This window comes from Dermacentor variabilis, chromosome 7 (assembly GCF_050947875.1).
Source record: "Dermacentor variabilis isolate Ectoservices chromosome 7, ASM5094787v1, whole genome shotgun sequence".
Taxonomy (NCBI): Eukaryota; Metazoa; Arthropoda; class Arachnida; order Ixodida; family Ixodidae; genus Dermacentor; species Dermacentor variabilis.
Genome location: NC_134574.1, coordinates 19,032,797 through 19,053,447, shown reverse-complemented (window position 1 = coordinate 19,053,447; position 20,651 = coordinate 19,032,797). Strand labels below are relative to the sequence as shown.

The 20,651-nt window shown below is 46.7% G+C and overlaps 1 protein-coding gene across 2 annotated transcripts in view; it reads left to right on the top strand.

Annotated features, from left to right (window-relative positions):
* The window catches only part of MED17 (mediator complex subunit 17), a 305,063-nt gene that overhangs the window by 245,733 nt on the left and 38,679 nt on the right, over window positions 1–20,651 (top strand). For both annotated transcript variants that reach the window (XM_075698299.1, XM_075698300.1), the window contains exon 14: window positions 13,099–13,247. In XM_075698299.1, coding sequence (XP_075554414.1) covers window positions 13,099–13,247 — 149 coding nt within the window. The remainder of the gene's footprint in view (window positions 1–13,098; window positions 13,248–20,651) is intronic.

The following is a 20,651-nucleotide window of genomic DNA, read 5'->3' as shown; positions in this document are numbered from 1 at the left end:
CCTTGCAATTCTTCTTCTAAAGTGTGCTGTGAGATTTGAATTTCTGTAACCCCTTTTAAGATCTCGTCGAGAGTGTTTGGGCCTGGATTTTCCTCGATGTCACCACTAAGCAACAACAGCAAGCGGACAATGCGGAAGCATTCGCAATTACAAAAAATGCACTCGGGGCTTGGTAACACTGCGAAACAAGTAGCATCACTTTTGTGACACTTAGAAAATGGACATTTCTTTCTAACCTGTACAAGAAGAAAGTAGTTTTTCATGGCGTCCTTGACGGTGTCGCCAAGCCCACTGAAGAGGGCCTGCGCTTGCTGCGGCCTTTTGTACGCCTAGTCTGACGTCGCTGCTGTCACTGGTTGGTCGAAGGGACGGTGCAGGTGCAGCGTTGTGATCGTCCTGGATGCTTGATCCACAGGTGGCAAGATTGTCGTCAGCCGTGTTGATAGCCCAGTGGGGTGCTGCTCATGATGATGCAGGATAGCCAGCGTTCCGGAATCATGGTGCCGAACAATTGAAGACCGGTCGCAGTTCCGAGTGGTCCCTGTCAGTCTGAGCAGTGTCTGTACAAGAAGAAGAAAGTGGTTTTTCATGGCGTCCTTGATGGTGCCACCAAGCCCACTCAGTCTACTATAAAGCCAGCTTCTAGAAAAGTATGGAGATCGCTACGAAATGGTAATAACTGCATTTCGCATGAGAAGGACTTACGGAACCCATGTTGACTGTTGTTAAAAAACCTGTTTGATTCCAAAAAGTTGACAAGATAGGAGAAAATGATGTGTTCAAATATTTTACGTGGTACTGATGTCAAGGAAATAGGTATGTGGTTGTATGGGTTACGGGTGTCACCGGACTCATCAAGGGGAACCACCTTGCCTTTTTTCCAGTCTCTGGGTGAGGAGCTATTGTTCAGTAATATTGTAAAGATCAAGTTTAATATAATGGAACTATATTCGGTAGCACCCTGCAAGAATTTGGAAGTAATGCTATCAATACCGCACGAAGAGGATCTTTTTAGATTGTTAATAATGGAGTGGATGCTAGATGAGTCGAGTAAAATTTATTCCATTGGAAAGAAGCTAGATGCTATGAATGGTGGAGAGCTGCCAGAGTGAATGAGGCAAAATGAATGGGTGAAAGCGATGTTAAGTATAGACGTGCAGTGACAGCTTGGGATTATCTCACTTAGTTCATTAGTAAGAGTTATAGCTTGACTATCACGGCTTTTCACGATGTTCCAAAAGCGTTTCGGATTCGTTCTGAGTAACGATAGGATCGTAGTGTTATAGAAATTAAATTTAGTTTCTCTTGAAGCGTTAAAGTATACTTTTGCTGCGACGGCATAAGCGGACTACTTGTCAGTAGTTGACAATTGTTTTGCAGCACGGAAAAGGCTGCCTTTTTTGTTAGATAGTCGGTTAAGGTGTCTAGTGTACCATGGCGCATTAGATGGTTGATAAACATTTCTTAAGGGAATGTATTTGTTTATTAGATGCATTGCTTTACCTTTAAATGATGGCCAGAATTCTTCGACTGGTGTGTCTGTGTAAGATACATAAAAGCTGTCGAGGAAGGAAGAAAGATTGATGTTTATAGCGTCAAAGTTAGCTTTATTATAATCTCTGATAAGTTTAAAGCACTTGCTCCTTTTAGCAGTTGGTTTAGCGATAGAAAAATGTATTACATTGTGATCACTGAGCCCGTGCAAGTGAGTTATTGATACAATTTCAGGTGATGACATTAGTATCAAATATAGTAAGGATGATGTCGTAGAAGCAGCACCTGTAAGAAGACGAACTAGTTGCGATGAGTTGAAATCCAAGCATGTGGTTAGGAAGCTACTGGTTTCGGCAGAAGCAGGTTCTGTAAGCGGACATAAATGAGACCATTGGATTGATGGAAAATTAAAATCACCTCGAAGAAAAACTGGTATACCGGGAAATTTGGCTGAAATTTGGCTTAGGCAATCATGAATTGCCTCGTAAAAAGAGCTGTTGGAGTTCGGTGGGCGGTAACAAATTCCAAAAACCATCTTTCTAAAAGAAATGGTTATACAACACCACACTATTTCTAAATTGCATGGAATGTTCAAAAGAGCGCATTCAAAGCATTCATTCACGGCAATGAGGACACCGCCACCCGTTCTCTCAGTGCGGCCGCAACAATATACGGTGAATCTTTTCTCGCACTGAAAAAGTTCATGGGTTGAAATTTTGTCAGATAGCCAAGTTTCAGTCAGCAAGATTATATCAGTATCTGCATCATTAATTAAGGTGCTTAGACTGTCTCTTTTCGAGATAAGACTGCGAATATTGGCAGAAAGCACAGAGAGCACAGACGGTGTGCCACCACCCCTCGCACTGCCCTAGCTAGCAGCAGAGTAGGTACGGCCTGAGTTGGTCGCCCTCGGGGAAAGGGCATCAGCACTTGGCGAAGTGGTGTCATATTGTAAGGAAGGTGCTTTGCAGACAGAATTCTCGCAAGTATCATACATGTATAGTGAAACCTCGTTAAACCGTAGTTGGCCGGAACTTGGAATAACTACATACTAAACGGTAGTACTGTTTAACCGAAATAGCATAAGATCGCCCACTTACCTGTTGAAAACGGAACTCAGAGAGAGTGCGATGAAAGGGTAAAAAAACATGCAGTATTTATTCACTTCGCGCAACAAAAGTGTTATTTTAGTTTGATGCCGCAGCGGCCTAGCACGACGACAGCGGCCTCAAACTTACTGAAGCTGCGTGCCAGCTTTTCAGCCAGCCCCCTCTTCTCGGCAAACACTCTCATGGCAGATTCCTCTCTGGCGTTACGTATTCTCCGTGCATGCATGCAGTAGTGCTGCAGAAGTCCCGGGGGCGCATTTTCATTGCTGGGTGCCGGAGTTTGGAATACTTTTCGTTTGGAATAGAGTTATGTTATCGCGCCCCTGTTCTCATCGCGACGATTGCATTCATTAGGCTGACGTAACGTAGCTTCTGCCACTGTCGGGCCTGAATCGCCCATGCTGTCGCTTTCCATGTTGTCCTTATCACTGTCGCTAGGCGACACTTCGGCAACAACAGAGGCAATGATGGCGAAAAGTCGAACCTCATAGCCGACATGTCTTCGCGATCGCAGCAGCGCTGCCGAGCAACTTCTTCGCATTCCAATGCGATACACCGTAGTCAACAGCAGATCCTTGTCGCATGCCAGCGCCGACTTCTTCGTGTCACATTCTATAACACGGACGATGTCTAATTTTTCTTCTATGCTGAGCACCCGGCGTCTTTTTTATCCGAGCTTCCGAATGGCGCGAGTCCTCGCTTGCACGGCGCCATAACGCTCTCTGGCACGGCGTCGAAATGATGCTGATGTTGATGTGGCTTCATGCGCAAATGCACAGGGTGCTTGGAGGCGCTTGTTCCGATCTCTGAGGCTTGTTCTTCTGCTGGGCCGCCCGATGGAGACGACGCACCGCCGTGTTTGCGCGATGAAAAGTTACGATGAAACGCTACGTTTTAACCGATGCGTACGCAATAAGCTGGTACGGTTTATGCGGATACAAAACACATTATGTTCAATGGCCACTGAGTCGGGGATTTGACTTTCCTACTTTTAAAACGAAACTACTGTTTAAGCGGGTACGGTTTAACGCGGTTTTACTGTAGCACTTTTTGTTTGCATATAGCCTTTTGTACCGCAGTTTGAAAGGCATCTTTAGACCAAGGCCGAATTCCACCAGTTTGTTATGAGCGTGGCGAGTTGGTGCGGAGAAATCTTCAGTAATGCTGATGCCACTACCCTGCAAGGCAGACAGACCACTTAGATAATAAGAGTTCTTTTGATTTGAAGCTAGAAAATTTAGCAATGAGTGGCTGATCTTTGCCTGCTACATATCTGCCTATTCTGTGCGAATGTGCTATATCTTCAGATGATAAGTGAATGTCCAGCCTGTCACAGGCCATAGTGATAACTTTTTCTTCAGACTGGCGGGTGTTCTCGTCTTAATTGTCTGATATGCCGTAAAACAGCAAGTTGTCCAGTAGAGACCTATCTTCGGCTTTGTTAAGGCGATCTCGTAGCTCAGCCGCCTCTTGTTCCATGTGATTTAGCAATTGACGTGTGTTAGATAGTTCTCGCTGCAGATTTGGAAGATCGTTAACCGTATTTTCTACAGTTTGCAACCACATGGTGATGTCAGTTACAGCAGCAGAAACTGTCTTGTGGGAAATCTTAAGATCCTCCATTGGCCTGTGACATACTCGATTAGTTATTCGATTCTAATACAGCGCTCATTCATCTCTTTGACCATCGGAATTAGTTCCGCAATGGCCTTGTCAGGCCCCGGACTTAACAGCGCTTCGAACAATTTCGTCCTCTACACGGCTTAAGCACTAAGGCGTTTTCCCACTCAAACTGTTCTTCGCGCAGTACATCTTCACTTTGCTGAGGTATTCCAAAGTGTCTTCGCATGGGACATCTGGGTCTGGCGTCGGGTCGACATCGTCGTCCGACTCTTCGGTTGCAAGCTCCGCGCTACCGCACACCGCTGCAACGATCGCATCATCCATGCTCGCTTCTTTGCAGACAGGAAGCTCCGACTCACTGGCATCGACATATTCTTGCATTGGCACTGGCATCGACATATTCTTGGAAGGTGTCGGTGGTGGAAACAAACTTGCTTTCAATGAGGCCGGACCACACGTCGTCGTCGTTCACGTCTCATTGGCAACATTGTCGCTCGGCTCATCGGCATCAAGAGCCTCTGCATTGCGAACGAAGCCTGCTTTGTTGAAGCACTTGCTTTTTGTAGTGGCTCTTACCTGCAACCACGAAGCGGCAACCATATCAATCACGCCCCTTAAATTCATTTTAGGAGGCTGCTGCTGCTGCATGCTCAGCAAAACTCTTTTGCAGATGCATTTTTTGTAAAGTGCCTTTACGGTTGCAATGACACCCTGGTCGAGCGGCTGACATTTTGCATTCGTGTTGGCAGGCAGAAACTTAACTTGACTGCAGTCAACTTTGGCTTGATGCTGTGGGCTGTGCAATTGTCAGGAATGAGCACGCCCTGTTGCTTCTCTGCCACCATGTTTTCATCGAACTTGCAAAGCCAGCTTGTGAACATGTCTTGCATCATCCATGCTTTTTTGTTGGATTTGTATGTCACCAGCAGGCACTCTCGCTTTTAAAGGCAACGTGGCCTCACTGATTTTCCAATGACAAACTGGCGGCGCTTGTCGCTTCCATCTATGTTAGCGCAGAACCACACAGTTATGTGCTATTTTGAGGCCTTGCAGCCAGAGCAGGCTTTGCCTCTCAGTGCAAGAGTGTGGTTGGGCAGAAGGTTAGAAAATAAGCCAGCTTCGTCAGCATTGTATATGTCTCTGTCCATATACGTGGACAGCATGGTTTCCTAATTTAAGCGAAGCCAGACTTCGATAGACTCATCGTTGACATCACCTCTTTCACCGCACGCCACTTTGCAGCTGATGCCATGGCGATCCTTGAATCGCTGGATCCATCCATTAAGTTGGTTGAAGTCATCGTGGCCTAAAAGAGCACCAAGGGACTTGGCTTTTGGTAGGAGCATGGGGCCACTCACTGGTATGCTCAGAGTCCTACTTCACGAAACCATCTGAAGAGCGCAGCGTCCACGTCTTCGTACTTCAACGTGACAGAGAAGACGAATCTTGCTGCAGTTGCTGCCGCAATTTGTCCTTGTTCTTGTATATGGTTGACACGGTTGTGTCGAAAACGCCGTATGTGGTCGCTACCGACGCCTTCTTCAGCCTACTTTCTATGTCCCTTATAACGCATTCCTTCGTTTCAGGCAATACAGCATGCCTCTTTCTCACACTTCTTGACGCCGCCGACGCCATGGTGACAAAAGCCCGACAACACACGTGCACAGACGACAACTACGACACGACAAGATCACAATGTGCACACACCAAATGCAACAAAGAGAAAGAAAAAAAAAAGTCTCCCGTCCTTCTCCATTTTTGTTTCACTTTTCGACGCTGGTCTCCACGCGTGCGTCCACGCTCCCCCTTCTTCGCGTTTGCACGCCCCGCAACCGTGCGGCCGTACGGGCCGTGCTCAATGCCTTTGAGAAAAGGCCATGCTCTGTGCGCCGATTTCATGGTCGCGCGCTTAAAGGAACTGCGCTATAACTGGTAATCTGCTTCGCGTGCCTATGCAATAAACAGTCTGCTTATACATTGCGTTCTATGGGAGATATATCGGCGGTCAAAAAAGCCACGCTATGACCAGTTCCGCGCTAATAGCGGTAATGTTATAAGTGGTTGGCACTGTATAAAACTATATTATATCCACGCATTTCAATTAGCAACCACTAATTATTAGCACGGTCATGACGACGACCTAAGCCTCTCGAAGAGATTTTGCTTCTAAGCAGTCGCGGATAGGTGGCACTTCAAAAAACGACCGCTGGTGTTTAGAAAATGCATAGTGTATACACCAGAACACCGTGAATTCAAAGCGCGCCGCCATATTGATGAGCGCTGGTCGCGCCATCTATCCCAAGCCCCGCGAAGTAGCAGGTCTGGGCTGCCAATGCGACCTGGCGCAGAAGCGAAACTTGGGCTTTTCAGCTGGGCGGAAGGCGTGTGTCACGTTTTTTCTAACCTGTCATTTTCGCTGTCTCGATCCAATCAAACTTCAAGACCTCATGCAAGTCCGCAATGGCCACACTGAGTGCTGTGCAGGCTGCAGAAGTGAATACATCGGGCATGTACGCTATTACGTTTGTACAAACCGCACGCTATATGCTAGAACACGTGTGAGCTGTAATATCTCCGCATTTTTGGCACGTAACCTGTGAAGGAATATACAGCACTGTGTTGGTGCCATATATTATTAAAGCACGTAGAACATTGTCCTCTGCACTGTCAGTTTGGTCTTGTTTGTCATAGTCACTACTGGGTTGGTCGCGTTTGGCAACCAACTGGCGAGGTCGTATGACTGGGCTTATAGACGCCTGATTAGCAGACGCCTGCCCTTCACCACTTGCACATTGAAAACAAAATATATGTTATAGTAAGAACGGCTGTAGTTCTTTCCCATGCCATCACTGTTGCGAAGATATAAAGTCCTCTCAAAATGAAAAATACACCAGGCCAATTGTATCGTGCAACCACTTAAGAGTACAACATTCAGAACACAAGCCTACAGCACTCGAACAAGCAGCATACGAAGCTAAACCTGCACTCAATGGAAAATTAGGAACTACAGTAGTTATAATGCTCAACTACATGTGCAGTCAAAGCCCGTATAACAGGGTGAGCATGGCAGATGCAGGTGTTGTACAACTGCTGCAAAAACCATGACAGGGCACATAAAATTACCATCCCTACTTAAAGCTGCATTATCAGGGACCCCTTTGTACAATACAACAACCGCACCTGCATTAAATTAGCCCCACCAACTGCAGCTACCTGGTATCAGACCTGTTTCGCCTGTGCGAGGCAATATCAGATTGTTGGCGCTCCCTTAGAAAAGAAAACAGTAAAAAAAAAAAACAACTGGCGAGAACGAGCAAAATTTTGTTACAAAATACAACAATAACCACCTTATTTTCCTCGCTATATAAACGGAAAAATCTTGCGCTTTACCCCGCATAACAGCCAGCGCGCAGTTTAGAGCTCAGGAAGCTCAGATGAATTCGTCACGAATGACACCTGCAACACCAGCTCGTAAAGACAGGCGCGCTGCATGAACACGTTCGACGACGAGCAGTCGTCGTTTACGTTTTTGTGGACGCATGCTACGTGACGAGCAGACTTCGGTTTACTTTCATAGCAATAACGCTCACCAGCAGGGCAACATTCTATTGCCTACAACTTGTCGTTCATGCTTAATGGTCATGCCGTGCACCAGCTGCAAGTAATGCTAACCGCTAACTCAACTGTTCCGCTTAACCGTCGGGAGTTCTGCATGACTGAAAACATGAAAAGGCTTGTCTTTTTGTTATAGCCAAGGCGAAGCACCGGCACAGGATTCTGCTCTGTAGGCTTGTTGTCCAGAAAGTGCTCAGAGCAAACCTGCATGTTACACATATTACGTTCGCAGGGCGCAAAGTTGAACGTGGCACCAAAATATACAGAGATCGAATACTCACTCGTGCATTTTCACTGGGTTGGTAGTTCTTCCTGTTCACTGCAGCTATCCACCGTTGCCGCAGCTTGGCACTCTTCGTCGCGGATGGAAATCGGTGCAGGCTGAAAACACCGCACCGGCACGATTCCTAACGTGTGTTGTGCTCTTCGCAAACAGCGCTAAGCAACCTGCTCCTTTTGCGCTGGTTGTTTTGGCATCCAAACACGACGCAATGATGCCCAGATGACTTCTTGTACTTTGGATCCGCATGAACGGGCACATTTCCGCACTTTAGGGTCCTAGAGCTGACGCTTGCCATGTGTGCCGGTCGCCGGCGAACACACTTTGGCAGCCCAGTACAAAATGGCGCCGGTCGACCGGGCAACCCGGGTGCTAGAGTATGCATTCGGTTAGTCTGGGTGCGAGGCTATTGTGTTCTGGTCTATAGATCACTTCAAAATTTTCTTGCCTAAATTCGTACAGAAATGAAGAACTGGCTGCTATGTGGTAGCGTGTGCATGAGCCGGTGTACTACAGGTGTTCCAGGGTTGCCAGATTGGGCTAATAATAGCCAAATTAGGCTACTTTTCATGCTGGTTGGCATCAAAAATTTTGATTTGGCTACATGACTATATTTGGGCTATTTTTGTCTTAAGGACTTCCGAGTCCCGAGGACCATTTCAACACTGAAAAATTTTGGTAACTCCGGTTTATGAAACCCCAAAAATCATTGTTGTTACAAAAAGATATGTAGGTAATCTAGAAGGCTGTGTCTTTAGGCAATGTTGGTGCTGGGAGGATAGCATTAAGTCATGGCTGTCATGTTTATACATCACTCCAGTGAGTGAGTGAGTGAGTGAGACAACTTTATCTGGTCCACAACAGATGTGAGTAAACACAACGTCACCTAGCTAGGCCCACTCGGGGACCATCAGGTCAAACTTGACGGCCCTCTCGTGGGCCCTCTGGAGTGCCAGGATTTTAGAGGTCTAGTCATGGTCCTTAATCTTCATCATTTCCTCTTGGGTGAAAGGGGGACCGGCAGAGGCACAGCCCGACAGGATATGCTCGAAGTCTGCATAACCGCCACACAGGTGGCAGTCTGGGCTTGGGAACTGTTCAGTGTACATTGTGTGCAGTGCCGCGGGGCTTGGGTAAGTGCTTGTTTGTAGAAGTCCATACCTGCCAACCCTCCCGATTCGCCCGGCAGACTCCCGATTTTTTACTGAACTTCCCTATTGTATGATCACTATCTTATATCTCCCGAAAAGTTATCTCTGTTCGCGCAATAATGGTCGCGCAAACCGGCACTGCAGAACACACAGCCACGTCGTAATTGTCAGCATCACCAGTAACGGCAGCGCTAGCACCATCGGTATCATCGACTAAGCAGCAGACTACAGTGCCGAGTAAGCTGACCAAAGCCAAAGCGAATGTAGTTCTTGCATTTAACTCCATGGTGCATCTTGCTGTGGCTGCTCATGCTGCTGCTTGTGTGTATGATTAGTGTTGGCTAGGCTGTCCGTGTGCGGTGCACCGTGTAAAGTTAGAATCCTCGCCTGCTTGATGCCATGGCGCTATCAAAGCCCAAGAAAAGGTATTTACAGAAGTTTTTGTGAACTTCTGAATTTCCGTGCTTCTTGACATCAAGGAAAGGAGAACATTTTGCATTTTGTACAACGTTTGGATGCGACAACAGCGTGTCTCACGGGGTTAACGGCGACTTAAAACTTGCACATTTCCACGGCGACGCATCAAAGCTATGTTCGCACCGCTGAGCAGCAAGAAAACATAGTGAACTTTCTATGAAACAAGTGCGACGACAGTGTCATACTTGTGGAGTGCCTGTTTACGGGATTCATCGTCGAACACAACCTACCCCTTATTGTCAGCGACTACGTTGGGCCTCCTCTATGGAAAATATTTTCGAAATGTGACGAGGCGAAGCGCTATGGATGTGGATGCAACTCTGAAATGCAACTATGAAGAATGCGGAGGTGCCCAACCTGAAATTTATTTCGCAGGCATCGCTCTCGAGTCTTCGTTTTTTTATTCAGTATCCTCAGCTGCTGCCCCGAGATACCAATGAATCTGCTGAAGACGCTTTAGATGCTCTCAAAGCTGAGTTTGCCACACTACAGGCGTACAGTCTTCCAGAGGACATTCTGAATGAAGAAAGGTGGGACATGCAGTGGTCTATGGTTGGAAAAATGAAAAACACTGATGGAAAACATGTTTCACTGAGTTGCTAAGGTGACGTTAGATTTACTCGTGATACTGCATAGCAACGCAGAGTGTGAGAGGTTTTTTAGCATGGCGCGAAAAACTAGGACTGAGTTCCGCTCATCAAAGTGCAACACAACCTTCCAACACCTGCTGCTAGTGAAGGGTCATCAGTCTGGACCATGTTCTGAGCAAAGCTACGCCAATAAATTTTTGAAGTGAGCAAAGTCTACAACTGCAAGGTCTTGCAAAAGGACTCATCGAACACTGCCTGAAAGTTTGGGCGAAACACCCCGCCCCCTCCCCTGGCGTGAAATAAAATGTCTCCCGATTTGTGAACTCTCCAGGTTGGCAGGTATGGAAGTCTAAGAGCGACTGCCTGGACCCTGCACAGCGAGTAGTGCGGCAAAGGCAGGAGTCTTCTTGAGAGATAATTATGCTTGCAAATCTCGTTGTACGAGCAGAGAGGCTCGGGTCGCCAGGAGAGGACGCATTACCCGGCGCACGGTCACTCATCATTCCAGCATTCTTCTTTTTGGCGTATTCTCCAGCTGGGGGGGGGGGGGGGGTGATAGAAAAAAATATGTTGGATATACAAATAGCTGCTTCTGGTACGGTTATGTCCATATTTTATTACTTTTGCACGCCTCGCAATGGTGGTAGGGAAAGAGTTCTTGCCAGCTTGCAAAGGTATATATAGTGTTCTATTTACTTCCTATTCTGATGTATACTGCTTGAATTTGTTAGACAAAGAGGTCTACTTTGTACTTAAAGGGACACTAAAGGTTACCAGAAAGTCAAGTTAAAGTGATAAAGCAATGCTCTAGAACGTCTAAGGCATCAATATAATCACGAACAGAGCTTTAGTAACTGAGAAATTGAGGTAAATGCACAACACGATTTGACACCCCCAAGTGACATTCCGGTACTAGCCCGATAATGAAAGCACTCCTCATCATAATCTATGTCACTACTAATCAACAACTCGTATTAAAAAGATCATTTCATTAGATTTTAAGACGGAAGAAAATGCTACTTGTCTACTTCTATTCGATTCTAAGAAAAAAATAACATTTTGACGTTACTTTTAAGTAGTATGGGTGATCGAAAGGTTTCGTTTTCGCTCGACTCTGCGCGCTCGACTTTGCGCCGTGCACGCTTTGCAGTTTCAGTTGTTTCTTTATTGCCTCGTGCTGCGGTGGTCGTGCTGGCTCGCGAAACTTGCATTTGGAACAAGCAGCGAGAATGCCACGTCCATGTGACGTCGTGGGATGCGCGAACGGTCCGCGGAACTTGGCCAAGGGCAGTTGCAGCGGCAAATCCAACGTTACTCATTACTGTGTGCCAACGAGTGAACCTCTCCGTTCGAAGTGGTTAAGTACCATACCTCTGCCACAGTGCGCTGGCAAAGAGCTGAAAAATCACGTAGTGTGCTCGCTGCACTTTCGTCCAGAGGATTACGAGTTCAATGCCAACTTACTGAAGTCGCGTGAAGTGCCTTTCAAAGCAGGCCGTCATCGTAGTAGTACGCAATGACGCCGGCAGGGCGAGCCTTCAACAGCAGGTCACGTTCATCAGTGCTTAAATCGTTGAACTCGAGCCCAGCATCGCGAGCTAATGTGTCGTTGTCAGGGTCATCCATTGCAACGAGCGTCGAAGTTGGCATCATAAAATAAAGAACCAGCTTATCGTCATGCGCTTTTCCTTCCGCTAGCCACCATAGTTCCGCTTTTGCGCTGCTGTCGGCTTCGTCTTGGCTGTTTCTGGCCGCGCGTTTGTGTTTTGTGCAGAAAAGCTGTAGCGCTGTCTGCGGGTTCGCCGTTTTACTCACCGACGGCGCAACGTCACTATGAGACGATGATGTCAATACTCCTTGATCAGAGGGCGGGTGATTTGAACTGCGCTAGAGGTACGCGGACGCTTCAGAACGCATTTTCTTTTAAAATAAGTCTCTTCTTCGCACGAAACAAGCGTTTCGAGGTTTCTTCGATAGTATTTCAACAGTCCACGTTAACTTAATAGTAACCTTTAGTGTCCCTTTAACTTCATGACAGCCATACATGACCTATAAAATCGATTTTGCGTGTTCCCTAGCGGAACGACTTTTTTTTTTTTTTTTTCAAGTGGCACTGAAAGTAAGGTACACAGCCCCTCTGGGAAATTTGGCAATACACACATTCTACCTGCATTCACAGAAACTTAAGTAGAGGTTTTCACACTGCAGGAATCTTGCCAGTGAATCCCTGTTTAAATATTGCGTCATTCAACTCTTTTCAATACTAATACCACCTAGAATATTGCCAGCGCCACAATCCAGGTGGCAAGTAAAACTATAAACTCCCCCTTCTAATTCCCCTCTTCTGATCAGTGGGTCAAATGCGTCGGTTTTTATACACAACTCATCGAAGGTTGCAGCAGGATCGCTGGTGCATGCATGTAAAGTTCGGTGACAACAGACATCTGATAGAACCATCGATAACATTTGAGAAACTTCTGATACCTGTGGGCGCCTTCTGCGCTGGGCGATGACATTTCACATTTGTTATCCGGTGAAAAAAGTGTTCACCTGAGGAAAAATAAACATTTATACGTGTCTATATAACAAAATAAATAAATATTGGTAGAATGAAATGCATCAGGATGGGCACCTGTCATAAATGTGCAGCCATGTGTAACTGCCGAAGTGGGTGCAAGTTTTGAGCACAAAGAACTGGGCATAGCATATTTGTAGCGTATCATTTTTGTTTCATGTGTTGCGCCTTGAACTGTACCCAGGTGGCTCAGCACCAAGTGAGCTCCGTGCAGACCCTGGCCAAGTTTGTGGGTTGGAAAGTGCTCTCCACGTGCAATAACGTGGGTGTGGGCCCCTTGGAGGCATTAGGAAACGCCAGCTCCATCCTCATGGCATCGCCTACCGGAGACAAGTGAGTAACATATGGGTTGCACCAAGATTGTGTTTCACACTTCTGTAGGCATGCACGAATATCAGCTTTCTATTCAGTGTGAAAAGAATCTGCAGAACCCATCTCGCGATGACTATTCACGGTAATGCGTTTAGGATTGATTCTATGCAGCGAAACATTGTTATGCCACCATCAAAACGAGTTATGTATGAGGCATGTACTGCAGTGAGATTCCTCTTTCGCGCTTCCCTAAGAACACTTAGTGCTATCTTGCGCCACTGCCGCGAAGCCTGCGAGTGGCCTTTGAAATGCATGGCGTGCCATTGCGTGCGAACTCTGAGAAACGCCTCATGTGGCAACCGGGCTTCTCTCTCGTGCTTTTTTTTTCTGGACACACCATCTACTAGTGAGAAGAGAAGCGCGCTGGTGCCTGCTAGTGGTGAGAGTTGTTCCCCTCGCTTTCCGCACACTCAGTGGCGCGTGCTCAGTGAGCCAAGTTGGCGAGAGGCTCATCGTAGAGTGGCACATGCCCAGTGCTCGCATGGTGACGAAGGTTCGCTGCGGCACTGCAGGGAAGGGCAACGAAGTCAAGTACTGGCGAGACCGTGTCTCACGGACGGTCGCACAGGAAGGTTAGCTAATCCTTCAAGAAAACAAAATTATCTTCCTCCCAGATGGTGCTGGCTGTTTCATACTCCGCACTGTATTATATAGGCCTATAGAATTTGTCTTCATGCGCTGCGCCTTCGAGACATATAGCTGCAGTTTGTCTAGATTTGTTGGTATGCATCAGGACACTTGTACGTTGATTTTTTACTTTCAAACATGGCTACATACGCCGCCAGTAAGTCAGGCGCTCTTCGTCTGCAGAAGACGATGCACAGTCTGTTCCGATTGACTACAGCCCAGCTAGCCAAGTGCGCACATGATGTCATAGCCTCTGCCTGGCTCTGCACTCGTCTCCACGGGCCTAAAAAATAGCCCTAATATCGGACTTGTGTGCTAGACGTCCTGCATTCGAGTCCTGCCATCGCACAAATTTAATAATGTTTATTTAATTAGCTATGACACAGTGACTAGTTAGTGACTAATTATTTACATTAGTGACTAATTATTTGACGCAGTGACTAGAAGTATGGGAGAGGCCTTTGCCCTGCAGTGGGCGTAACCAGGCTGATGATGATGATGATGATGACTAGTTTTAAAAATGATGAACTTACCAAGCCGATAGAATCCAGAAGTTCGGGGAAAAAAAGTCATCATCCCTATGCTGGCTGAGGCACCGCTTGCAGCTCTCACAGGCAGTAGTGCCCTCTGGTGTATTACTTGGGCGCATGTATGGCTTTCTGGCACAATATCCCGTCCGAGAAGTAGGAGGCAGTAAGCGTAAAGAAGTGTGTGTATTCACGGAAATTCACCTATTCCAGCCTAGATGGCGCTAAGGGTGTTTTGGGACTAGAGTCACTGGAAAAATTTCCAGAGTACCGCAAAGGTATGCGGCATACTGGCAACAGTGGGTGGCGGCAGCCATATCCCTTCCAGAGCGCCGGCACGCTGCTAACGTGCGTTGAGTAAAAGATGGATTTTCACCTCAATTTCGCATTTTATTTCGCAAAACTGGATTATTTTTGGTTGTTTCTTCAAGTGGACATTGCAAGTGGCATCTGGATATCGACAGCAATTTAAAGCGACGGAACTAGCATTTAATGTGTGGCTATGGTTTTGATGCTCTCTGCGCCGCTTCATAGGTCTTACGTCAAGTTCTACGTGCGGTTCTGAACATGCTTGCATGGGTTCAATAGATTTGCTTAAAATGTTGTTTACTTGCAAACTGGGCCTTGAGATACTTGCGATAGAAAGCGCAGCTTGAGAGTCAAAATGTGTAGTTGGTGTTCAGGTTGCCTTCATAGTGCTCGTTCGCGTCCTTGTGAAGTACACAAGCAAGCAAATGTAAACATTGCTTACTGCTAGGCTAGTTGATCTGTATAATCGAAGCGAAATATATGCTGTAATTTTTATGAGGATGTCTAAAGTTGCCCATCACATATTGGGGATAAAACGCCAGTGGCCGCAGCATGCCAACTTGGTGTTTTGTGGCTACTGATGTATTTGCAAGTGCGGGCTTGTAATGTTGTCATTGATTTGTCAAATGAGCTCTCTGAACACTATGCTCTGCGTTGTAGTATTAACAGCTCTTCATTCACGCGAAACACTAGATTGTTTTCATATACAGGTGTAAAAAATGTGTGTACGAATGTGCTTTTTATAAAGCATTTTTACGACAACATTTGCTATGTCCTGGAATGTTGTCTTGTTCTGGACGTTGCTAGTATTTAACAGTGGTGCAGTTCTTCTCAAAGCCCACATACTTCTTTCCGTAGTGCTCCTTTTATTGTAGACCTTTTATTCCAATCGGATCATTAGCACGAAAAAGTAAAATTTAGGAAGAGTAGTTGCGAGGTGACGGTAAAACCGCAGAGCTTAGTTGAAAGGCAGGTAGTATGTGATTTTCAGTAGCCCCAAGCAAACCGAGCCGCACGAATTGAACAGCTTACTGGAAACAGTAGCCCAAAGCATAGCTAGCCGCGCAAACTGAATAGCTTACTGGAAACAGCCCAAAGCATAACTAGCCACACTAAGCGCAGAGCTTATTTGAAAGGCAGGTACTATGTGACTTTTCAGTAGTACAAAAACAACAAAAATCCTGTTTTTATTCAGCTGTACTCGTACTTGTGCAATATTTATTCAGCTCGCAGACATGTAATAATATGCTGGGTTCCTGGCCATAGATGCATCGAGGGTAATGTGCTGGCAAGGCAAATGGCCACATCAATTACATCGCAAGCTATCAATTCTTCTACTGCTATTCTCCACCACAGATCTCAAGCCTTTCTTGAGAACTAAACTGCAAAGCCACTGGCAACACTTGTGGGACAGCGAAACAAATAATAAGCTTCACCTGATTAAGCCAAAGTTAGGTTTCTGGCCCTCCGTTAAAAAATCACGAACTGACGTCGTATTTTGTAGACGCAGAATAGGACACACATATGGTACTCACAATTTTCTGCTTACTGGCAACGAACCTCCTACTTCTGGTAGATGTGGTGAAAGGCTCACCGTCCTCGTGGAGTGTCGGGAAGCCGAAAGAGAAAGAAGGAAACATTTTCCTCTAGCATACCGTTATCGTCTCCCTCTCCATCCCGCTATGTTTATAGGTGAAGAACCCCTTTTTACCACCAAAGCTGACCTGGATTTCTTGAAAGATGTGGTCTTGCATGTTAATAGCCCAAATGTTTCATAGCGTATCCTCTCTACAGAGGATGGTGCTGTGATATTAGTCCTTGTAAAGCACGCGCCTTCAGGTCCTACAAGGGCTCTGTTACGGCAGTAGTGCTTTTAGGAATTTTTAGCCTGTGACCAATTTTAGCGCATTACAATGTATTCGCAATGTATCTTTCGCCTCCTTGGCACGCTTCATAGTCATTGTCATAGATTAATTACATGTATTCTGCCATCTTTTAGGCCCCTTTACAGCCCTGTCACGTCCCTGTTCATAATTTATAGCTTCACATTGAACACATTTACCTTGGCTTGGCCCTTGTGCCACACCACAAAACACTATATTCATCATCAACACAGCACACTGGAAACAGTAGTGCAAAGCAGAGCTTGCCGGGCCAACTGCAGAGCTTATTTGAAAGGCAGGTAGGTACTATGTGTTTTTCAATAGCCCCAAGCAAATCGAGCTGTACGAACTGCACAGCTTATTTAAAGGCAGGTACTATGTGATTTTCAATAGCCCCAAGAAAATCAAGCCGCACGAACCGAACAGGTTACTAGAAACAGTAGTGCAAAGCAGAGCTAGCCGCACCAACCGTAGAGCTTAGTTGAAAGGCAGCTACTGTGTGATTTTCAATAGCCCCAAGCAAAGCGAGCTGGGCTAACCACATATATTATTTGAAAGGCAGGTACATGTACTACGTGATTTTCAATAGCCCCAAGCAAGTCGAGCGGCGTGAACCGAAGAGCTTAATGGAAACAGTTACGCAAAGCAGAGCTAGCCGTGCTAACCGCAGAGCTTATTTGAAAGGCAGGTACGATGTGATTTTGAATAGCCCCAAGCCAAGTGAGCCGCCCGAACCGCACAGCTTACTGGAAACAGTAGTGCAAAGCACTGCTGGCTGCACTAGCTGCAGAACTTACATGAAAGGCAGGTATTCTGTGATTTTATGGGACGTAGTTGTCACATTGGAAGACCTAGTGGGCGTGGCTGGAATGATTTCATAGTTGAGTAACATGCCGGGGCACGCGATGTAGGCCTGTGTAACAGGAAAGTAGTTTTTCAGAAAGGCCAACTTTACGAGTTGGTGACCAAAGCAGCATGAGGGTGCCTGCCAAAAAATGGGCATCACGCTGACTGAGGTTGTAGTGGTGCTTCTGTTTGCCTTGAGACACTTGCAGACGAGCGCGTGCAAGTTGACAAGCATGGTCAGCACTGGCGATAGCATTACGGGTATAATCGCTAGTTGAAGCTTTGGTGGATGGAAGCACAATGTCTTTTGTTAGCGTTGTTAGATACGGGACCTTTTCCTGAGCCTCCTTCGAGTTCAGCAGACCACATCGAATCGCGCCACAGCTAATTAAGGAGCGCAGAAGCACGGATACCACATTCCCAAGGCGCGGCACGTGCAAACTAGTTGGCGGCCCCCACCTCGTGTGCCGCAAGTGGAGCTATTCACTGCTTGACTCTTCCCGAAAGTGAAGCGAGAGCCTGGCACTGTTGCAGGTAAAGTGGGTCCCGAAGCAAGACGGCTGTAATGCACCGTGAAAACCTGGCAGCGTTGCCCCCATCCGCCTATTGTGACGGCGCATTGCAAGTCAGCAAGGCAAGACCGCAGGGAGAAATAAGCCCTCGGACAATTGGGGACCAAGCAGCGACCCTCTCCGCCAGGTGTGACACTATCGCATGGGCGCCTACCATTGGCCAAAAATGACGACACCCGAGCGAGCTCGCCGATTGGCTGAACGTGACGTGTCTTCGAGACACCAAAGGGCTTAAAAGGCGCAGACCGGGAGCAGCAGGGGAGCATTCCTAGAGCTTTTCCTTGATTCATCTCTTTCGAGCTTCTTGCCACGGGCCACAGCGTCAGAGTTGCTGCCGGCCCGTAATGACTTTAGGACTGTTAATTGACTCTCACGGTAAATAATGTAAATAAACCTTCCAAGTTTTTCATCCCGACGTCCTCCTCAACTCTTACAGCGTCGATTCTCGGCCAGGCAAGAGGCAGAATGGGGAAATAGCCAGCATTTTCAAGACGGGAAGAGATGTAAGCAAAGGTAATGTAAGGTAGAGCAGCGTCCTAGTCAAGAAGGTCTGCTTAAACGTATTTCATTAGTATGTCTTTAAGGGTTCGGTTCGAAGGCGTGAGGTCGTTCGATCGTGGATGATACTAGGTGGTAATTTTGTGCTGTATAGAGCAGATACTCATGGTATCGTCAATGACCTTGTGCAAAGACGTATGGCGACAGTCTTTGAGTATTTGGCGCAGAGCACCATGTATTGAAATGATATCGTGCAGGGGGAAGGAAGTCCGCAACATCAGTTGTGCATCTGGTTGGAAGAGCGTCGCATAGTCTGCAGGGACGGCAACCCAGTTGTAGATTCCGGAAAGGAGCCGAGAAAGCCTACACTAACATGGTAGGAGGGCTCGGCCGGGATGTCGAACGGCTGCAGGTAACCAGCGAGGATGGTGTTGTTGGCATAGGTTAGAAGCGGCGAAGGTAATGTTGTACAGCACAGGCAAGGCCCAGCCAGAAAAAAAAATATGTATGCAGATGCCACGCACTGTGAGAAGCAACATAAGCGATGCTTGTTTCTTTGATTGATGATAATTAGCGGCGATGTTGACGGCAAATGTTTAATTTCTTCGGCGTTTAGTGCAGCACAGGAGTGGTGAGTTGAGGGCAAATGTTACTGTGGGCGCACCGCTGCTGTTTGTTTGCGTAGTGCACAGAACACACGGCAAGACATGTTTGCTTGAGGCGTTGTTGTGCACCATTGTTCGTAACCTCTCAGAAGGTTAGTATTGTCATCGTCTCACACGGCACATCACATCGTGGCAGAAGCTTTAACTTTGCTTGAGTTATGGGACTGTATGTGCCACAATCGTTATCAGGCTTGCGTAGTGACAGACTACAAATTAACTTTGACCCCTAGGGTTCTTTAACGAGCACCTAAGCTTAAGTGCATGAGCGTTTTTGTATTTCGCCACGGTTGAAAAGTTGCTGCTGTGGTCGGGATTGAACCCGCGACACAGAGCAATGTCATAACCGCAAAGCTACCTCGGTGGGCACAGAAGTGTTGAAGTGCGAATCGTAGACTCAACAGTGCTACGATGTCGTCAGACACTACGGTGCTTTATTGCGGCTTTGAGTCTTCATGCTATGCGTCAGCTCTTCGCATGATAAATTTGCATGGTGTTTATTTCTTGGAAGTAGCAGAAATGTACTGAATCTCGAACTTAAATTTATCCGGTTTGTCCACAACCACTGTTGTGTTGTAGTAGTAACTAGTGACACATGTACTTACCTTTATCGGGCGACCACGTTTCGCTGCCTAACAAATGTAATCGTACAGCGCGGGACGCGCCTGCATGTATCCGAAGTTTCTGGAAAGTTATTGATGCTTCTATCCGGCTGTCTGTTGTCGCCGAACGTTGTGTTATCTGATTTCATCGCGTGACGTGAATGGTGTAGAGCTTTGTGGAAGGCACGCAGGTCCGAACGATTAGTCTGGAACATTCGACGACTGCTGTATAAAAGTGGACGCGCTTGACCCACTGATCAGATTTTCGCCGATCGCCGACCGTGTTTGCCGCTATCGTTGTGCTATAAGTGCAGCCTGTTTTTGTGGGCACAGGTTAACCCAATAAAAGTTAGTTTTGTCTTTCACAGTATTTGCTACTGTGTTATTCAATGTCACCACCACGTGACACTAGGGTGCCTCGGGGGGGGGAGGAGCGAATCGAGGCGCCCTAGCAGTAGGTGTTTCCTCGCCTTCTGAGGTCGCGTTTTCCCTCTCCCACCCCATGCATGACAGTTGCGAGCGAATAGTGCCAAGGCTGTCATTCACTCGAGGAGAGTGTGTTGGGAGGTTAGTTGGTAAGACGTTATTTTGTGAACTCAAATTGTGCTAGGGACAAGATGCTGAGGTAGAACAAGACAGGATGAATGCAGACTAACAACTGCTGTTTTGAAATCACACACTGCTGCCTCTTTGAACTATGCGCATGCCCAAGTCAGACCATAATTATAAAAATACTAATACAAAGAGTAGCAGGATACTCAAGGGACTCCGGGCATACACTAATGCTGGCTGATAAAGACGAAAGCTTTCTCGTCATGCCCCAAAAGCTTTTTAACGAC